Here is a 21,301-nt window from a genome sequence, read left to right as displayed (position 1 = left end):
GAACGTATATGAACGTCTTTTGTATTGAAAGGATCAAGAACGAAAGAAGGTGTCAAGGAAAGAGAAACGTATTCAAGGCTCGAATTTAAAGGACAAACATACTCCGCGGGGAATGCACGATTTCCATTTCCGGCGGGAGCCTTTCTTGCAATAAAAGTCTCCTCCCTGGCAGCGTTGAACGCTCAACGGATTGTATGTGTTCCACTAACTCACTACCTGTCCACAAGTAAAAACCCGTGGGAAGATCTTTTTCGTCAGGGGAATGTCTACGTTTCGTCGCCTCAGGTAAAATCCTGCCGATTCTTTTCCCTTTCAGACAGCGAAAGATCGTACATCTTTCTCCCCCGTAAAAAAAGTAAATTAACAGCAATTTGTTAAAAATGGAAAAATTATATCTAGGTATATTTAATTTCAAAATATTATTTGAGAATTATCTTTCTCCCTCGTAAACAAATAAATTAACAGCAATTTGTTAAAAATGGAAAAATTATATCTAGGTATATTTAATTTCAAAAAATTATTTGAGAATTATCTTTCTCCCTCGTAAACAAATAAATTAACAGCAATTTGTTGAAAATGGAAAAATTGTATCTATATGTAATTCCAAAAAATTATTTGAGAATACATTTTTCCTCTTGTAAAAAAAGTAAATTAACAAAAATTTGTTAAAAATGGAAAAATGATATCTATATTTAATTTCAAAAAATTGAGAATACATCTTTCTCCCTCGTAAAAAAATAAATTAACAGCAATTTGTTAAAAATGGAAAACTGATATCTACATTTAATTTCAAAAAATTGAGAATACATCTTTCTCCCTCGTAAACAAATAAATTAACAGCAATTTGTTAAAAATGGAAAAATGATATCTATATTTAATTTCAAAAAATTATTCGAGAATGAATTTATTCCATCCGATGTCAGGACATTTCACGGGACACTTGGCAAACATATAACTTACGCGTGCCAGATGCAGCGCCGCCGGAAACCACTCTAAGATATTCTCCTACCCCTTTCGGTAAACCGTAAAAAGCGTCCCATTATTTCGAGAGGCACTCGATACGGTGACTTACCTGTCGGTGGCACGAACGCGAACAGCACCTTCCAAAATATCGTGACCGAATGCATGAGATAATCCATGGTGGATGGGGCGGATGCTTCACCAGCTCCTTCGCCTTCGTCCTCGTCTCCTCCGCTGACCGTCAGTGCCTCCGTGAATTGTTCCTTCCAGGAGCTGGTTCCTGAGAATCAAATAATCTTTTCACCTATCGAATTTCCATGGAAGTTATCCGGAATCGTATCAAACATATCGAAGCAAGATTTATGCCTCGTGAATTCCGAATGCTCTAACTTGATCTTGAATAGAATTTGAGATAGTGTTCTTGGACAATGGTTTCGCAGAGAGCCGTGTCAATCTCGAAAGCAATTCTCCTCGCGAAATTGTACCAGATCCTATTTAATTAACGAAGATGTCCTTCGGTTCGATAGACACGTTGGCGATCGATAAATCAATCGAATCGCGTTACAATTATAAAACGATAAAGGATTGAATTCCTCGTCAGACGTTTCTTTAAAGATATCCATTCGTCATCCAACCACGATCCATTAATTCGCTTCTTCTTTTTTTCGAAAGCAACGAAACTACTCTATCGATCAAGAACGCTTTATCAACGCGGCGAGAGGAAGGCGTGTCTTTGGGTGCTAGAGAGGATTTCTTTTCACAAAAGGAACAGGGGGGAAATGCAAAACGAGCCGACGAACAAAAGGAGCCGCGAAGCGATAGAACCGTCGTCGATTTAGAGTTCGTTTGAACTTTCGTCCCAGTCGGATTCACGATTCTAGACTTTCCGCTCGAACCCTCTTGAGAATGGAACTTTGGAATTTGATATCATAAAGGACACTGATCTCTAGTCTGATAATAACTTCAATGTACAGTGGGTGATCAAATTATTAGAGCCATGGTATGAAAAGTAGGTATTTTAAGGTATTTACGTTGAATAACTTTTAATCAATAATCCTCCACTAATAATATACAAAAAAAATACTTATAAGAATAAACAAGTACATTTAAAAGATTATACTTATGCCGCCTTTTGCTGCAATTACTGCATTTTAAGCAATTCATTTTGATTGCTTTATTTCTGGTCCATACTTCTATCAAACGTTCAATCAATTGACATTTATTACTAATAGTAAATATTTCCATAAATTTTCGATGGGGTTGAGGTCCGAAGAATTTCTAAACCAGTCAAGAAGTTTCATTTTTTTCAACTGTGTATCATAATTTTTCAAGTATCAATACATCATAAAAAAATTATTAATCATTTTTATGTAAAATCGTCAATTCATGCGAGTGGCTCTAATAATTTGATCATCTACTGTAAACTATCCTCACTCGAGACTATGCCGGTATAAGAATTTATTTATAAATTCGAGTATTCTAGTTTTTATCTTCATAAAATATTCTGGGTATGAAGGATGTTGGAATCTTAGAAAAGGAAAGGGTTGATCCGGAAAAAGGTCGACTCACCGAGTAATATAGAGGCGTTGGCCCTTTGAACCAGCTTGTCAACCGTGTTCTTGAACTCCTTTGATTCCTTGATCCTTATCTGTGCTCTGGACACCTCTCCCAACTTCGGTTTACCAAGTAATGCCATCTTCTCCTCGGCGGTCCTCTCTTCCGGCTGCTTCATTTCCGCCGCGACTGCGATTCCTGCGTCGGCTGTCGACAAAAATTCGGATTTTACTACTTAAACGGTTCGTCTCGTGTTCTTCCGGTGTAATTTCCGCCAACGTTCGATATATGGTCAGACACGTGGATGACTTGCGAGGGAATCGTCGACTTGCCTTGTAATATTCATAGGAATTGCAAGGTATTCAGTTAGAACGAATTTAGACTCGTTTAAATTCGAATCATGCTTTCTTTTTTTTTAAGTATTAGGTGACCGAAGAAACGCCAGCTGCGGTGTTTCTTTAGGAGGGAAAATAGATTTAATTGAGGAGAACAGGACATAGGTCGTTTTATAAATTATAGCCGTGTAAAACGCGCCAGACTCGTATGCTAATTCTGTGTCCCGACGTCTGACCATATATCGGCTACTACTACTTGCGTGACATTTTTACACTGCAGGGGAGACCGGGTATGGATGTGAGATTTTTTTATTTTTATTTTTTACAGGTTATAGTTGCAGGACAGTTCATTCAGACATAATTTAATATAAACTAGGTGCGGTTATGTTTATAAAAAAAATTAGTTTTATCAATATTATCAATAAGATTGTGAGTTAATTCATATTATCTGTAGTAATTGATTTGTGACAATGTACCCCGAGCTGGGGTTGGTTGTCACATATGTAAATAGCCAAATTTATTAAGAAAAAATCAATTGAAAAAGGAACAATTTTATTATTAATGTTATCACGTACGTTATAAAAACCTCTTATATTTAGTTTCATTCTGAAATTCGAACAGAAAATAATAATGAAACTGAGAAACTGTACAGTCTTGAACACAGAATTAAACTTACAGTTCAAAATATTTAAAGAAAAAATTAAAAATGAATCTCAAACAATATTAAATATAAAATTTAATTTTTATAATGAAATTCAGAATTCTAAAAATAAATTAAAAGTAGTTGTAGCAAACTTATCAATTATTGAAGATCATTAAGTCAGCAGTCGAATACATATGACAAATAATCCCAAATGTTCTGTGACAATTTAACCCACACCGTTAAATAATTTAAACTATCCACTCATTTATTACGAAGTTCGAAAAATGCAAAAAGATCGTCAGAATAAGTTGGATAAAACTCTAAACTATCGGATTTTAAATCCGTTATAGTCGATACTAAGAAACCAATATACTTATCTAATAAAAAAGATACTGCAAAAATTTACTTCAGGTGTATCAAAACTAATAATTACTCATCGTGTCTTGATACTAATCTACAACGAACTGAGTGAACAATATGTCCACGCGTTGCCATGGGTTATCAGTACATTTCTATTGTTTAGTTTCTTTTTTATAACAATTATGACAACCATACCCGGTCTGCCCTGCAACGCTACCGATATAGCATTGCTGTCTAGCTACGTTCAAACCTTGATACTAATACACTCGCACGTGTGTATAACAATTTTACAATGCATTTATTTATTTTTCTTTATTTGCAAGAGAAGAATGACTGCAGGTAATCGAGAAAATTCCCAAAGTGCAATGGATTGTAAAAATATTTACAAGCTGTAATACCGCGTCTGTAAGTTCGTTGGCTCGGCAACGACAATCGTACCGGAAACGTGGCAGGAGAAAACAAAAGTTGGGTAAACTTCGCAATTTTACGGCCACTTTTTCCTGGAACCATCCCAGAGGATGCTTTCTTTTCTTATCGAATCGTTTTATCTCTCACGAGTGTATGTGTATTTTTTACACGATTCCTGTAACTTGGAAAAATTGCACTTATCTTTTTATCGTTGCGTTACGAAAGGACTGAAAAATTCTTATTAAATAATTTATTAGATTTGTCAGAAATGAATTGCTGGCATTTTTATCCGACTTCGAAAAGGAGGAGGATACTCAATTCGATTAGTATATTTTTTTTTTCCTGGCTTTGTTCACCGATTACTCTGAGATGAATGGACCAATCGGAATGAAATCGTTTGCGTCTTGTAGGATATGTCTTGCGATTGGTCCCGTTATAAAAACATTTCGCATTTTTTTATTCCGAACGGTTTTCATTATTGCAAAATACGTTCTGGTTCAAGGAATGCACCGATTGCGATGAAAGTTTTCACATTTCGTAGATCATTCTACGATGATTCCATTTCCCAAAATTTATGTAACTTCTTATTGTTAATAACTATTGTTATTACAATAAAAAACCTATTCTTTAGGGTTACCCTCCAAGGAATATACCGATCGCGATTTTTCAAAATCTCCGAAAAGGTTGAAATGTATTTAGTATCCTATTTAATGATTAAGTAGATTTTATTAATAGCTGTGGAATACAGATATAAATGGAATAGAAATTATTTTATACTTTTTAGTGCATTTCGAAGTCGGATTTTTTTTTTGTTAAAAATTATTTTATCTCGTTTGGTAAAACAACGTATGAAGAATTTGAAATGGAGAATTCTTGATGGACACGTCTATTCTCCGTGCAAGGACTCTCCCTCGAGTGGTCTCGTATTCTGACGCGAAGGGATGTACGTCTTCCAAGGGGTAATATTATTCCGTTTGCAACGCTTTTTAGCTTACTCTCGCATTTCCGTCTCGAACGGCAAGTAGAAGCTTCTTATCCTTTGGAAAGCTCGTATTGCAAGAAAATCTGTTCCCAGACAAATCCGATATCGCAACCCAACGCTGTCGTGTTTTCGGTCAGATTCAATTTTCTTTTGATCCCTCTGCTTTTTTATTTACGGTCACACGTACCGGCTACGAATTGGAAAAAGGATATCCCATCTAAGACTCTGGATAGAGCTATTTATTTAAAAAAAAACATTTACCCGTCCCGGTATTTCTATTTCCGTAAGGAAAAATATTTAATCTCGAGGTTAAACAGAGAATTCGCGACGGTCTCGTGAAATCAGCGTTAATTTAACAGAAGGTACGTTCGCGACCGACCTGAGATTACATTATTTTTTCCCCCGGATATCCGTGTAACGTCGTTTCAAGCGCGGTATCTCGAGTTTCCGGGAAACGAGCCGGCGCCGGGCGTAATTGCGAAACGACGGAATCTCTGCCGCGCCCTGATTTCATCCCCTTAATCTCTCGGTTCATTCTCTTCGTTTTTAATCGCGACGTTTAATGAGGATCGCGGCGAATCCCTGACTTCAGACGTCGAGCTCGAACAGGCCGGATTTTATCGATTGCGTTCAAGGGAAAACGATAACCTTGAAGATGAAAGAGAAATAGAGATAATGGAGGATTTATCGTGATTGAAGGTTGCGCTTTCATGGTATGTAAACTTGGAGGAAAATTCGTTTGGAAAGCTTTGTGAATACACATGGTTTCCCTGGCAGCCCTTTGAGACGTTTAAAAGGTTACAGTGCAGCCGGTCTTTGAATAGCCAGCCCTCTGCCTACCCCGGTTCTAAGTGGATTACGGGATTTAACGCGAATTGTGCTTGAGCTTACGAGATTCGGATTGATCTTTCTATTTTTGGAACGCGGATACCCGAAACATTCGGGAAACATTGCAAACAAACATTTCCATTTCCAATCCTTTATTTTTCAAATCTGAATATTAATTTTCGAGTAGTTTTAATTTTTTGGTTGTCGTCAGTGGTAAAATAATGATTACCCGACCTAACCCGAGGCTCGGGTACCTTTCACATCTCTAATAATTATTTATATAGAAAATCACTTGCAACCTGATCAAAAATAAATACTGTGTAGGGGTTTAGCGGAAAGGGAAGACGGTGAGTCTCTCCTGGACGCCCTTAGCTTGGGAGGGCGACCGCCAGGTGGCAGGGGGGTTGAGTCTGTTCTCGCTAGTGGTCCCCCGGCATGCGATTCGTGAGTTCCGAAAAGCTGGGTTATAGCCCCACTGACGATTCTGGCAGACGATCCCGAGACGAAACGCCATTTTGTCTACAACTGCTTGAAAATTACTCAGTCATGATCCAATCTGTCCGAATGCTCGGCCCCCCTTCACACTCCTACTACCGATCAATATTTAAATTTCTCGTATCGTTAAAATGAAAATCATTTAACGATCCAATTTCGTGTGTCTAACCGTGCGGTTTTCGGGAGGTTTGCAATTAATCATTAGCAACAACGCCAGTCGAATTTCTGTAGTTACCAAACGGTTATGTGTAAAGTATAGAGTAGCGCCGGTGTGCAGGTAAATGCATTAGGTGCATCGTGAAACCTAACCGCTACACGGTGGATAATTAGTTACAGCGGTGGTGTAGCTAAAGGCAGAGTTCGCGCTGTGAACACACACCTTCCTCCCCTCGGTTACTTTCAATTATACACGCTGCGCTGTCTCGATCGGGCTTTAAACGTCCTGAACTTTTCATCGCTGTTAATTAATTAAACTATGTGTTTACTCATTAGAGTAAATATTACACAGCCCTGAGATTTCGAGGGTCCGAGGCGAGCTCCGAAAAAGGGCCCCTTCACATATGTGACATAAAAAAAAGTACCTCAAATAAAATTTGTAAAATTAACATTAAAGCTTGTATAACTAATTTAGATTTGAATTTACATCGATTAATATTCAAGTAAACATTATTCTTCTTGACCGAGGACCCCCCTGAAGTAATGCTATGTGGCAATTTCGGAGGGATCTTTCCCACAGTGTCCCCTTCGATTGCGTAGACGCGAGATAGAAAAAAGACGCAAAATAGTCTTATGGGGGTCCTAAGCGGCCGCCTAGTCTGCCTAGGTCCAGGGCCGGCCCTGACCGAACCATCAATTTCGAAACATATCAATCTTCTGGCATGATTTCATCACATAAAAGTATCATAAAATGGTACTTATGGTATATCAATTTAAAGCTTAAAGTTTCAGGAAAATGGCTATATAAACGTTTTACCAATATTTTTAATACAAAATGGCTGGTCGTCAGTTGTAACGAAGAATAACCAATTTTAAAGTATGGAAAGTCTGATAAGATTTAATGACATAAAATTAACGCTAGATGGCACTTGCTGTTTAATTAGAAGTTTGATAACGTTATCGTTTGCAGTTTGATATTATACAAAACAGCAACTGAACGATCTACTTTCACGACCACCGGCTGCATCGATTCGCGTTTCTCTACTCTGTTTTAAAAGTCTAAGAAGCAATTTCAGTTGCCACGTGTGTATACACTTCTTTATACCGTACGTGCTTCGAGTTCGCATCTACGAAACGATCGGGAATTTTCAGCAGAAATTACACGAACGCTGTTAAACACAACGCATTCTCTTATTACAGGATTTAATTAAACTTCAGGTATCCTTTCGCGAGGATACAGGTGTAAATAAATTTTAATTAAATTCCATTTATTCCAAGGTTAGATCCTTTTACGAAATATTATTACGATGAATCACGTTACCTCTCCTCTTTACATTTTCGGCAATAATTTCAATTGAAATCGAACGAATTAAACGGAGCAACGGTGTACGGTCGAATTTACTTGAATTGAAATTGAACCGATCCATGCCTCGAATTCGATTCGTTTCAACTTATTAATTCGGTGATTTGACTAACGGTCGGGGGAGTAACGTTTACGTAGCTGGCGATACCGACTATAATCCGGGATAACGGGGCACGCTTAAATTGGACGACGGTGAAATTATATTTTTACGAGCTTAATTACACCGTGAAAATTGCGGACAGTCCATTTTAGAAATTTGATCGCTCGTGCGTCGGAAACAACGTCCCCGATTGCGTAATTGTGAAAAGCTTTGCGATGCATTTAGTTGTTGCATAGAAAATGATCGTTTTCGAAACAGAAAATGTCTGAAATAAAAGGACGACGTTATTAAGCTGTTATATTGTTTGGAATATGAATATTGATGAAAGCTTATCTGAAAATTGAATTAAATAATCGTCCCATTTTCCGTAGCGTTAGCTTCGAACGCTATTTACAACATAGAGGTCGTTTAAATGGAGAAGACGAGGTTGTTAAGGCGAGCCGCCCACTTTCTTATTCGTCGTTCATTAAAGCTTCCCTATTAAAAAGTTATTTTCATCGAGGTTTCGCGACGCCAATTTTACCGAGCCGATTCCCGGCGATCGTTTATTCATACGCTCTATATTAAACGAAATCGACGACAAATAATTCATCGTCCGACTGGAAATTAACCATTCCCTGCTGCGGGACGATTTTATTTTCGGAAAAAAATAGAATCACGTGATCGTGGAACAATGGAAAAGCCGATTTCCCAATTGTCCGAGGAAGTATAATCGACGCGACGATAGAGAAAAATTGATATCTAGAGCGGGAGATAGAGTAGAGAAGAGAAAGAGCTCTCAACGGAATTGTTTTTATTACCATTTTATTGAATTTCTCTTTGACGAGCCTCGCACCGGCACAAAAGAAGAGATCGTTTCGATGATCGAATCGCGAACGTCGTGGCCAGCTTACCATGACTGATCCATCCTCTGGGATTTCAACTGCGATATCGATCGGAGACACTCGACGATCAACTGTAGCTGAACGAAAGAAAATTAGTTACGCGTACTTCGGAACGTCTGAAATTCAATATCAGATCCAAAATTGCGCCAATCTTTTGTAGGAGGACTAGGAGTAGGGAGGAGTTAGGATTCCGAATAAACTCCAAATCCTACTATTATGATTATATTTCCTGGATACAGGAAATTAATGATACAAAAAATTGTTGATATGGTTTGTGGTGAAAAATCTTTATTAATTTAAGAGATATGATGGTCAGGTTTAGTTTTTTAAATGGAACCATATATTTTTTTCAGATCATGTAATAGAGCTTTTCAAGACGAATTCATTAAACTAACATTAACTCGATTTGAATTAGTTTTCAGGATATAACGTTTACAAATTTCCCGATTTTCAGTAGATACGTCTCGGTTTGAGTGGCAAGTCGTAAAAAAAGCGGCCCTATTGTTGCGGTAAGTGCCGCAGCGGGGGTCTACGTTAGGAATGACAGACCCAAAGAATAACCAAGGGAATGAAAAATCCCTTGGGTATCATGGTAATCATGAAAGGGGTATGAAAAATCGAGGGTGGCACGACTCACTGGAGTGCCAACTATTCGGTTTCGTGTTTTCGTTGTAACTGCTTAAAATCCGCTCTGGCTTGCACCCCCTAAAACTAAGGGGTATTTTCTGACTCGGCCTTATCCACGTTCGAAAAGTGAAACACTACAGGCCCGAGCACATGGTCGGATGGATTTTTTCCCAACCTCGTACCTTCATGGGCTCCAAATGCCGATTTGTCTCTGCCCTTTCGAATCTTGGATGAAAAGATTTCCGGATATGATTCAGGACGTGATAAAAGATTACAAGTCCTGTTGGAGTGTGATCGAAAATCACTTCTCTAAAAGCTCGCTTGACAAGCAATAAAAGTCCATTTGGCGACTTGGCGACCGTGTTATCCTCCGATGTAAAATTATTCTTGACCCGATGCAGATCGATAACGCGGCGCTACTACCAACGAGAATCATTTTTTCCTGCCTGCGGTACGTTTCTCCCGATCGTTTATCTTTATTCCCTCCCCGACGCCTGGATTCGTGGAATATTTATCGACGCGCCGTTTCGAGGAAGAAACATCGAACCGTCCGAAAAGAAATATTCGAACGTTTGAACGGGTTCGGTTGATCGAACGGGGTTCGATGAAATTTCTCGTGGAAGCTTTTAAGCTCGTAAAAGGCCGGGATTCGAGAAGTAGCAATTAAGGTTGGGCACAATTGCTCGAAAGTTGTTGAAACTCTTGGACTGCGGGGAATCCTTTCGGGAACAGTTTTCCAACTTCCACCCTTAGGTCCGGACGAAATAACCCGCGAGTAAAGCGTTCCTCCTGGCTATGTACGAAATGCCTGTTACGCTGGTACACTTTGCTAAGACAGCCTGTGCCAGATCAAACAGGCCGGCGATCTTCTGTTCAAGATTAGACTTGACCGTTCGACTTGTACAGTTCAGGTTTGCTTAAGTTCGTAAATTGTCTTAATCCTTGGTGTTATCAAGGGTAATAAAATTTAGATAATTCTACAGAGAAAGGAGATGGCTTAGCAATTTTAACATTGGAACTACTGGCGTTCAATTTAACAATTTATCAATAAATAGATAAAGGCTTTAATAAATTTTATGATTCAAAATAAGAAACTTGAAACCTGTCATTTTGACCTTTTTGGTAGTTCTAGTGTTAAATTCTAGGCGTTTAGTGGAGGGAGAGAGGGATTTGCTCCCCGGACGCCATTGGTTCGGGCCGGGGACCGCTAGGTGGCGGCGAGATGACAGATATTCTCGCTGGCGGTCGCCCGGCATGCAGTTCAAAGGGTGATCCTCTCGCAGCCAGACACAAAGGAACTGGTGACAACGAACCCCTTGACCGCACCATGAAGACACATACAGGGTGATCCTCTCGCTAGGGGACACAAAGGAACACTGGCGACAATGAATCCCTTGACCGCACTATAAAGAGGTCCGTATTGTCACGTGCCAGCGGGGACCTACCCGGGCCGAGACGACTCTGTGTGTCTTCATGGTGCGGTCAAGGGATTCATTGTCCCCTAGCGAGAGGATCACCCTGTAGAGTCGTCTCGAACCGGGTAGGTCCCCGCTGACACGTGACAATGCGGACCTCTTTATGATGCGGTCAAATGGTTCATTGTCGCCAGTGTTCCTTTGCGTCCGGCTGCGAGAGGGTCACCCTGTATAGGAATTCCGAATTGCAATATAATAGGTGTCTGGGGCAGAGATCGTCTGTTGTCAACCCTGAGAAGAAACGCAAAATAGACAAACAAAATAGAAGTGCTATTGGCAGAATTCTTCAGTTAAGTAGTATAAGTCAACGATTTCTGATCCTTCGCGACCCATTGGGATATATTAAGAATTAAAAGGTTTGAATTAAGATTATCGATCAAATTCGTATGTAGTTGTTTTCTTCCTTCTTTAAACTTTAAATTGATATGCCATAAATGTTATTTTAGAACACTTTTATGTCAAGAATTTATGTTAGAATTTCATGCTTTAAAATGGTCATTCTATATGCAAAACCTTCTTTTTATCACGTCAAAGATCGACATCTAAACTTTGTTTAATCGCGGTTATATTATTGGAGAACTCTTGGAGAGTTCCATTAAGTTTTGAACGGCATTGTGTCGTTACTGGGAATTTGATGAGGCACTAAATCACTGCAGCAGCAGCAGCACTAGGTCATAATGCACCGGCACAAATCGATGTTCTCGATTCCCTAAGCTCTCGCAGGTCAATTAATTCTATTGAATTGGTAGCGTCGCCTTAATTAATCCCGACTCTTATTCTCCCTTTTCCCTCGTTCCCATGGAAAGATCGTCGCTCGTTCGTCGACAAATGAGTTGCGACGATAACAACACAAATCGATCTCCTTCGAATGCTCGTTTTCCCTTTCAGTAATTTCATTTAAATCGTCCTCTGTGTAATAATTTTTCATCAGTGTTTCTCTTCGATGAAAAAGAGAACAAAAAAAAAATAGGGGTACGATACACGGGAAACGTAAATCGATTTCAGGAAAAGACCACAAAATCGCGAGCAGCGGCCCATTATTTTAAAAGCGTCGCGACGCGAAGGACGCGCAGAAATATTTTACACACAACTCTCCTGTGTCAAAAAAAAAAGATATCAAAATTTGCCACGGCTGCGGGTGATAGGTGCCTCGCGGAAATTCGGTCACGCGGCAAACCCTCGCCGCAAGGAACTTCCCTGCTTCTTTAATTAAAGCCCCGCTTATCGAAACTTGCCAACTTGGCCGCGGAAAATCGTCTTTCCGTTACGGAACACGCCGCTCCCTTAATTACCATTCCGATCCGATCCTGATTTGATCGTGTTTTTCGTCCGGACGAGGGAAAAACGGAGGATTACCTAAACAAACTTTTCCCATAATTAATTTAGACATCTCTCTCGGTATCCTAAAATATTCTCCTGCGAAAGATACGAATATATTATCATTCAAAATCCGCAATCACAGAAAGTGGAAGTTTTGTTATTATTTATTTTAAAAAATATCTTTAAATTCATTTTATTTGTATTTTTTTTTATATATTGTACCAGCTTTGCACAGACCAGCAATAACGTGTTTACAAAAATTTTTATTAACTATGAGTCCATTTAAAATCTATGTATCCATTTAAAAATAGGACCATGCCCGTACATTCAAATAAATAAATAAACAAAGCGAATCCCAAGACGAGAGATTAAATTTAGAGCGAACTCAGCTCAGCCTCGTCAGAGATAACGACGTCCGCATTCCATAATGCGCGCGCCATCATCCACGCGAAATGAGCGACAATGTAACAGCAATTACGTTAAAGGTCGTCGATGATACGGGAAACGAGGCCATCAGAGGCGCGTGAGTAGACACGCGTCGAGTTGAGATAAGCAGTAGGCGATAAGAGATTATCTATTAAGCTTCGATAAGACGTGGATGAATCAACCGGACGGTTCATTCAGCTCGGTTGATCTGGCGGGAACCGTGTTGAATGACTAAGCGAAGGAAATTTCTCGTCGATGATAACACCATTGGCAAGGTCGTTGATATCGAGCAGGAAAGAGAGAAAGAGAATCGTAACTCTTTTTCTCGCGGGAATAACGAGGTTAATGAACGATCAGTGACATCGAGATAAACTCCCGAGAGACTCGTCAGACTATTATGAATTATGATTTGTAGAAGGCCAATCTGTGACTCGATGCGTGGGTAGGAAATAACGAGACTGATACTAAAATTATACGTTTATTATTGAAGTTTCTATCGATGAGTAATAATAGAGATTTGGATCCGAATTTCAGTGCTCTAGTTTCTGTTTTCCACGATTTTCTACAAAATTACTAAAATTCTAAGGTACTACGTACTAAAAAGGAATTGGCCCCTCACGTTCAATAAGAAGGGTTGTGAAAATAAAAATAGGAGTGAATAGGTGTTAGCGAAGTAGATAAGGTCGCTGACTACGAATCCAGGGGGTTGGAGTTCAAATCCCCCCCACTGCTTTCCAATTTTTTCACAAAGAGATTTTCTAAAAATACTAGGAATACTTGGAATCAAAATTCATTATAATATCCAATATAATAAATATCATTGAAAGTACAGTGGCTCAAAGTAAAACTCCGGACACTCTTTAAAACAGAATACCTCAATTAAAATTGGATCAAACGACTCGAGGTTTTTCGAGAAGCTATAAAAATTAATTTACTAATTGTAAGATATGAGTTTTTGTTGTTTTGAAAAATTACAATTTGTTGAAATCTTGAAAAAAAATATTGAAGGGTAATTTTTCAACTTTTTTCTGTGAGCTTAGAATGAAAATTTAAAATATATTCTTAGATGAAACGTTGCAATTTTCGGAAATTCTAAGTGCATTGACCGATCTTGATGAAATTTTCAGCAAGAGATTTTAAATTTTCATTATAGGTAATTTTTTTTGCACTATTTTTTTTCACGATTTCAACAAATTGTAATTTTTTAAAACAGCAACAGCCCTTAGTAAATTAATTTTTATAGCTTCTCAAAAAACTTCAAGTTATTTGGTCCAATTTTAAATGCGGTATTCTCTTTTAAACGGTGTTCAAATACTTTTGCGTCTCACTATAAATGGCAAGGATCCTCTCCGGTGTTCTGACTCCTACAAATGATCACAATTTACTATATAAAACCGCCTATTCACTATTATAGGAAGACGGGATACGAGCGAACCGCATCGGAAAGCAATAAAACGTCAGAATTTCCCGGGAACATTTCCCCATTAATCTATCCTGTCGAGTAGCAGAGATGGTGACTCTTTAAAATGCGAGTCCAATGTTTTTCACGTCGTTCCTCTTTGCCAACCAACCTTGGATTTCGACGAGTATCGACGGTTGGATCCTTGCTTTGCTCGTAACAAGAGGACCTTCGTTTAAAATAGAGCGATATGTAAAAAAGGGAAGGACACGCGTGCTCGGGTTGCTTAAGTATAATTGCAGGGAACAGAACGCATAGAGGCAAGTCAGCGGGGAATTGGTTTCGTTTCGAGAACGTGCGCTCGCTTTGTCAACCGCTTTCGTTCACCTTCTTTCGGGATAATAGATCGTCTGTTGCATTAGTCTCTCTTTCTCTCCTTCCTTTCAACCAGCTGACCCACATTTCGCTGATGCATACTTCTCTGGTTTCATGGCGAGAGCACCAGAGAATCGCGTTTCCGAGTTAAGGTCGCGAGCGAAAACCACGCTCGAGTTCTTTTTAACAGAGAGAAGTTCATCCATTCGAATTTTTTTCAAGGGGTTAATTTTTCCCTTCCCTCGTTTCGCGTATAATAAACGAAACTGTGATCTAACAACCCTTGGCCATCGGCCGAGAACTCATCGATGCTCGTTTAGCAGGCTTCAAACCATCTAGGTGAACACGGGGCTTCATCGTGGTTGCTCATTTAAACATCCACCCCTTTTTAGGACATTTATTCCGTGCTTCTTAATTTAACCTCTTCAGGGACGATGTTTTTTTTTATAGTGAGAAAAAATGACTTAATATTCATTTTATATTGATAGGAATTCAGAAAGTAAAAATGGGGAAAACAATAAAAATGTTCAAAAAACCATAACGTCCACATTCGTGGCCGCTTGTTGAACTTACACACGCCTGAATAATTAAAAGAAAACAATAGAAAAACATTATTTTAAGTGATATTGCTATGGTACAAATAATGTGAAATGACAAATGGAAAGCTTGAAACTAGAAATTTGAAAATTAATTATTACTATTCTTAAAAAAGTGCCCAATTTCACTGTGGCATTCAACATGTTAATAGTAATTTATAAGTAAAATGATATCATACAAACTAAATGTCCACATATGTGTCCAAGGGCGTCAAGAAATGAATAATTAACATTGCAAAATACCTATACTGCCACTTTGAAATTCCTCCTCTATCTCGTTTACTCTAATCTCATATCGCATTTGACGGTATTTAAAATCATAAACACTCTTTCGTTCCGGTAATAAATAAAGCATCAACGATCAAAGGCTTATCAACTGGTGTTCAGTCGATAACCCGACGACATCAAAAAAGTCCGTTAGCAGGTCTTCCGGTCGATAACGGTATTAAAATAACATTGTGATATAAAAATAGCAATGCGGAGAGTGTTACCTAATTGTACAGTGATAATGAACGCGTTCAACTTGAACTTGAAACGTTCAGTGTAGATAACAAATAGTTCGCGTGTTTCTACGATAACAGAAGCCACCAAGTGGTCGTTAACCTCGCGTGATTACGGATAACAGTCTACCCGACAGCGCAGCAGAAATTACGTAAACTAATTTTTTTTATTTACACGTTCCGCGTTATCAGTTTATCAGAGAGTTTAGAGTTTCGTGGCACGAACGGACAACGTCGGCAATCGAGTACGGGGAAGGAGGATCTCCGCACCGGGTTTCACCGGAAGATACGAGGGACGCTAAAGTTCTCCAGTTAGCTGGAAAGATACATAATGCGAATCTCTCGCGACGATAACAACGTTGGTAATTGACCGCCTCTGGTGATGACGCGATCGTTACAGTTAACCGGCTCCCGTGTGGGATGATCGTAACTTTCTGTGTATCCCGGAGAGTGTTCCGTGGGATGAAACTCCGTGCCGTGTCAGTGAAACTAACGACGGGTCTCGAACGCGTATTTTCGGGTCTCGATGGACGGTAGTGATGTGCGACGCGACTAATGTATCGGGTCGGTTCGGAAAACATCGGGCGGGCTATTTCGCTATTCAGCCCGAACTATTTCGGAAAATTATCTTATTCCAAAGTTCCATATAAAACAGATTTTGCACATGGTTATTGCAAGTACTGTCGCAATCGTTTAGTGGAGGGGGTTTCGTCTGCCCGGACGCCTTGAGTTCGGGCTGGGGAGCGCTAGGTGGCGGCGGGAGGAACCGTGCTCTCGCAAGCGCTCGCCCGGCATGCAGCCCGAATAGGTGTCTGGGGCAGGGGTCGTCTGTTGCCAGCCCCCACACGAGTCTGACAGACGATCCCGAGACGAAACACCGTTTGTTTTCTCGACTGCTACAGTACTATTAACAAGTATTGTAAGCGTCTACTAAGTTGAGACTCGAGGTGTGAAACGTTCCCCCTACTCCTCACCTCGAACCCTCGTCTAGTAGTAGTAGTAGTAGTTTCTACTAGTAGTTGTAACCTAGAGAGCGAATAGCGAGAATGCGTGTGGATCAACTGTATAAGTATGGGTGTCTTAGCCTGGCCCATCTAGCTCCGACCAATCAGTAGGAGTCTCAACTTAGTGGACGCGTACAGTACCTGAAAGGTTGGGTCGGTGGGCGTGGCCCGCGGGAGCTCCGTCCGAATGAACCCGACTGTGCCCGACCGAACCCGAAATAGTCAGGCCACCCGGCACGCATGTATCGCGGACGCGCCCGCCCGAGCTCGTAATATCGGGTATTCGCTCATCCCTAATGGACGAGGTATCCGGTGAACGAACGGAACGGCTCTGATTTTTGGGTTAAAGAGGGTCAACAGAGCGGTAGATGGTCGGTGATTGAACGAGCAACGGTCAGCCACGACCAGTGAAAATAAATCGAATTTTCGCGGATCACACGGAAGCCCGATGCAGCGTCCAAGTTTCCCAGGGACTTCAGGAAGGTCACGAAGTATCTAAATAATCGGAGAAGTTTTTGATGAAGTAAAGAAAAGGTCGAGAAAAATCTTTATCTATGCTTGGCTGTAATTAGCACACGTTTCTAAGCTGACGTATATATACGTAACGGAAAGAGAAAAGGTTAACGAGTATACCTCATTGGTTCCCTGGTGATCTAGCCCAGGCTCGGTGAACATTTGCAGGCCATTAAGCGGCTTCCTGAATCCTCTCTTCCGGAGAATTCTCGATCGACCCCGGTTCCGTTCATTTCTCAAATTAACCGTCGACTAATTAACCAATTAATTAACCCCCATTGGTCATAGTGAATCGGTCGCAAGGAAAGAAAATAAAAAACGTTGAATTTTCTTCTCGATCGTCCTGTATATTCAAAGTTTTGCATTTTAGTAAAAGAATCTCAAAGGAAGTCGTAGGTTGAGTGTCACAGAACAGCAGGTATCCGTTTGTAGTTAGTGAACCTTTTGCTTGAAAATAAATACATTGTCAAAATGCTTGGAACCAGGTTACCACGGACCGTATAAAATGTAGCGGGATTATACGCCGCGAAATATATATTAATGCATATGCATGAGGTGGCGGTGCACGCGCTGCGAAACCTCGTCGTATTCAAATCATGGACGTAGACGGCATCGCTGAGAAGAAAGTGTTGCACGGAAATGGAGTTGTCTGGTATTTTTCATTAAGTGGAAAAAGAGCTTTTAAGAAAGTGGACGAGTGTTATTTTTTATTCTAAGTCATTGGTACAGTACCGAGCATGGAGGTTTGTCTAGGAAAAATGGCGATGTTTTAAGGTTCCTCCACCCATAGGTTCTCCTTCCTCAGCTCTCGAATTAATTATTATTAATGTAGACGTTTAGTGGAGGGGGAGAGAGGGTTTCGTCTCCCCGGGCGCCTTTAGTTCGGGTCGGGGACCGCTAGGTGGCGGCGCGGTGAGATGATAGGCGACAGTGTTCTCGCAAGCGGTCGCGCGGCATGCAGTTCAAATACGTATATAGAAGTCCCTGGGGCAGGGATCTTTTGTTGACGAGTCTGACAGACGATCCCGAGACGAAACGCCTTTTTCTCTCCTCTCCTACAAGCGTTATTTTTCATTCTAAGTCATCGGTACAGTACCGAGGATGGAGGTTTGTCTAGGAAAAATGGCGATGTTTTAAGGTTCCCCTTTCTCAGCTCTCGAATGAATTATTATTAAGAAACTTAGATTGCTATATAACGAATAAAATATCAAATTCTAACACTTATCTAAAAATTAGAACACCTATATGAAATTTATTTCTAGCTATTAAAAATATAGCAAATATGCCATTAAACTTTGCGAAATAATATTCAGATAAAGCGTCGATGCTATACCTATATTTATGTTGGAAATGTAGAGAAATTGGAAGCATAAACCAAGCTTAACGAACAAGCGTTCGAGACGAATTACGAAGCGACATGTACACGTGGCAGCTACTACCCTCTGCACCGAACTAGAAAGATGCTAACGTACTTCTGCCATTATGGAGTCAGTTTACTCAGGGTATAGCGGCTACTGTTAACCACTTTAGGTCGTTTGTTACGAGGGGAAACGGCTTCGGGAAATCAACGCGGCAGGATGCTAAATCGATCGGGATTTAACGTTCCCGCTCGTTGAAACTTACGTCGAATCGTGTCGGATCCAGTTGCGACAAAATGCGTGAAGCAAATTGCACATTTATTATAATCTATTCATAATCGTTAGATGTAACGATGGGTACAATATTCTTTCTGCTCAATTTTTCAAGAACTTCGAATAATATTCAAAGCGAATGGAAATTTTTCATCAATACAACAGTGGGTATTCGTGTCCAGTTTTCATTTATCCTTTTTCAATGGATCGACGATAAATCAGTATACGGAAAAGCGTCGTCGACCATCGCGCTTTTCCCATTTTTCTCCGGTGATCGATAAGCCTCTAATCACTCGTCCCGTCAACCCTTCAATTTATGATTTCCTCCCTGGGAAACTATACAACTTTTCTGCTGTATTTAGTTACCTCAAAAAAGGGGAGAAAAATAGTTTTCTGTCGATTTAAAATTATGAAACGGGGTCGAACGAGATTATTCAATTAAAAATAATTCTCTTCAAGTTTGCGGAATTTTTTTTTGTTCGATCCCGTTCCGTCTCTCGTATCTTTTCCTCTCGTTTCCACGAGATTGCACGAGCGACCTAGCGTTATTTAAATCTCGTTACCCTTCGATCTTTCCGTTAGTTCTCGACCTTCGTGTGATTAGAGGCCTCGGTGACCCGTTAAAAAAACGAATTTCAAAGCGGTGCCGAGGAAAAAATTTCATTCCCTTGATAACGTCATCCTTCTGAAAACGCTGCACCTTCTTAATGAGATTATTTGATGTTTTCCTTTACCCTTGAAGACAACTTGTTTTCCGAAGGGACCTTCTATCGATCGCAGAAGAAAAAGGTTAACCTTCTTGTTTTTTTAAATAATTGACGAAGGATGGTCTGATCGGAAGGAAAATTAATGAAAGAAGCACATTTGCGAAGAAATTTTGTCTGTTAATTAGCAGAGATGTGCCTCGTTATTTTCAGGGCCGGCCCTGAGATTTCGGGGGTCCGAGGCGAGCACCGAAAAAGGGCCCCTTCACATATAAAGTACCTCAAATAAAATTTATAAAATTAACATCAAAGTTTGTATAACTGATTTAGATTTGCATATTCAAGTAAACATTATTCTTGCATTCTTAAACGAAAAATCGTCTTATGGGGGCCCTAGGCGGCCGCCGGCCCTGATTATTTTCCTTCAGACTAATCAAAGACTGAAATTCAATTGATCAGGAAATTTTATGCTCACCTCCTTGTAGTTGTGGTTCACCTAACTCGACGTAGAACAGAGCGTCCTTCTCGTACGAGTCCTCTTCGATGACCGACAGGTTGATCACTTTTCTAGAAAAAAAAGAGGAGATCGAGTTATATGTTTGCAAATACATAAATAGATTATTGAAAGGGGTAACTGTTGGACATCAACAATGATATATTATCGGATCGAGGTTTATAAGTGGTGTCAAATGCAACCAGGTCGTTTAGAATGCACCGTCGATGATATTCGACGTTGACGAAGCCAGATGGTTCGCTAAATTGATCCGGCTGCTAGTCTGAATCGATTTGAAATTCAAATTTGAACGTCTAATTTGGCAAAAGCCGTTCTATCGCTCAGCCTGTCGAGTCGGTTACTCGATTATGCTCCTGTATGCCCTGGGAAGGCTGATTGAAAAGCGTCGAAACGAGGTTTGTCGTTGCGTGTGTCTAGGAGGTAACGAAATTTTCCGTCTGCTTTTTCAGTCGGCAGCTACTTTCTTTTAACCTTAGAACTCTCAAATCCTTTTGCACAGAAAGTTTGCTTAGAAGCTTGCAACTTTTAACTTTCAATTGAGGAGCTAACAGTTTCGAATTTGTAACTTTGAAACTGTTAACTCCCAAGCATCCAACTTCCAAATTCCAACTGAAAGGTTATTAATTATCAGCTTCCAATTAGGAAGCTAACAGTTTCAAATTTCTAACTTAGAAATTAGTAACTTGCAAGCATTCAGCTTCAAAATTTCAACTGAGAAGCTATCAATTATCAGCTACCAATTAGAAAGCTAACAGTTTCAATTTTCTAATTTAGAAGCTGGTAATTTGCAAGCATCCAATTTCCAACTTCCAACTGAGAAGCTATCAATTATCAACTTCCAATTAGGAAGATAACAGTTTCAAATTTCTAACTTACAAATTAGTAACTTGCAAGTATCCAACTTCCAACTTCCAACTGAGAAGCTATCAATTATCAACTTCCAATTAGGAAGATAACAGTTTCGAATTTCTAACTTAGAAATTAGTAACTTGCAAGCATCCAGCTTCCAAATTCCAACATAGAAGCTATCAATTATCAACTTCCAATTAGAAAGCTAACAGTTTCAATTTTCTAATTTAGAAGCTGGTAATTTCCAACTTCCAACTGAGAAGCTATCAATTATCAGCTTCCAATTAGGAAGATAACAGT

General features: G+C 39.7%; 2 protein-coding genes across 5 annotated transcripts in view; one reads left to right on the top strand and one right to left on the bottom strand.

Annotated features, from left to right (window-relative positions):
• LOC114877701 (synaptotagmin-14) overlaps positions 1-21,301 on the top strand; it is a 98,126-nt gene that overhangs the window by 26,808 nt on the left and 50,017 nt on the right. The gene's annotated exons all lie outside the window — the stretch shown is intronic.
• LOC114875696 (sodium/calcium exchanger 1) overlaps positions 1-21,301 on the bottom strand; it is a 68,538-nt gene that overhangs the window by 27,014 nt on the left and 20,223 nt on the right. Inside the window, exons 3-5 of the mRNA XM_046288860.1 lie at positions 20,114-20,205; positions 2,530-2,721; positions 1,073-1,240 (exon numbers count right to left, since the gene is read on the bottom strand). Coding sequence (XP_046144816.1) covers positions 1,073-1,240; positions 2,530-2,721; positions 20,114-20,205 — 452 coding nt within the window. The remainder of the gene's footprint in view (positions 1-1,072; positions 1,241-2,529; positions 2,722-20,113; positions 20,206-21,301) is intronic.

Source organism: Osmia bicornis, chromosome 15, assembly GCF_907164935.1.
Source record: "Osmia bicornis bicornis chromosome 15, iOsmBic2.1, whole genome shotgun sequence".
Classification (NCBI taxonomy): Eukaryota; Metazoa; Arthropoda; class Insecta; order Hymenoptera; family Megachilidae; genus Osmia; species Osmia bicornis.
This window is presented reverse-complemented; position numbering and strand designations above follow the sequence as displayed.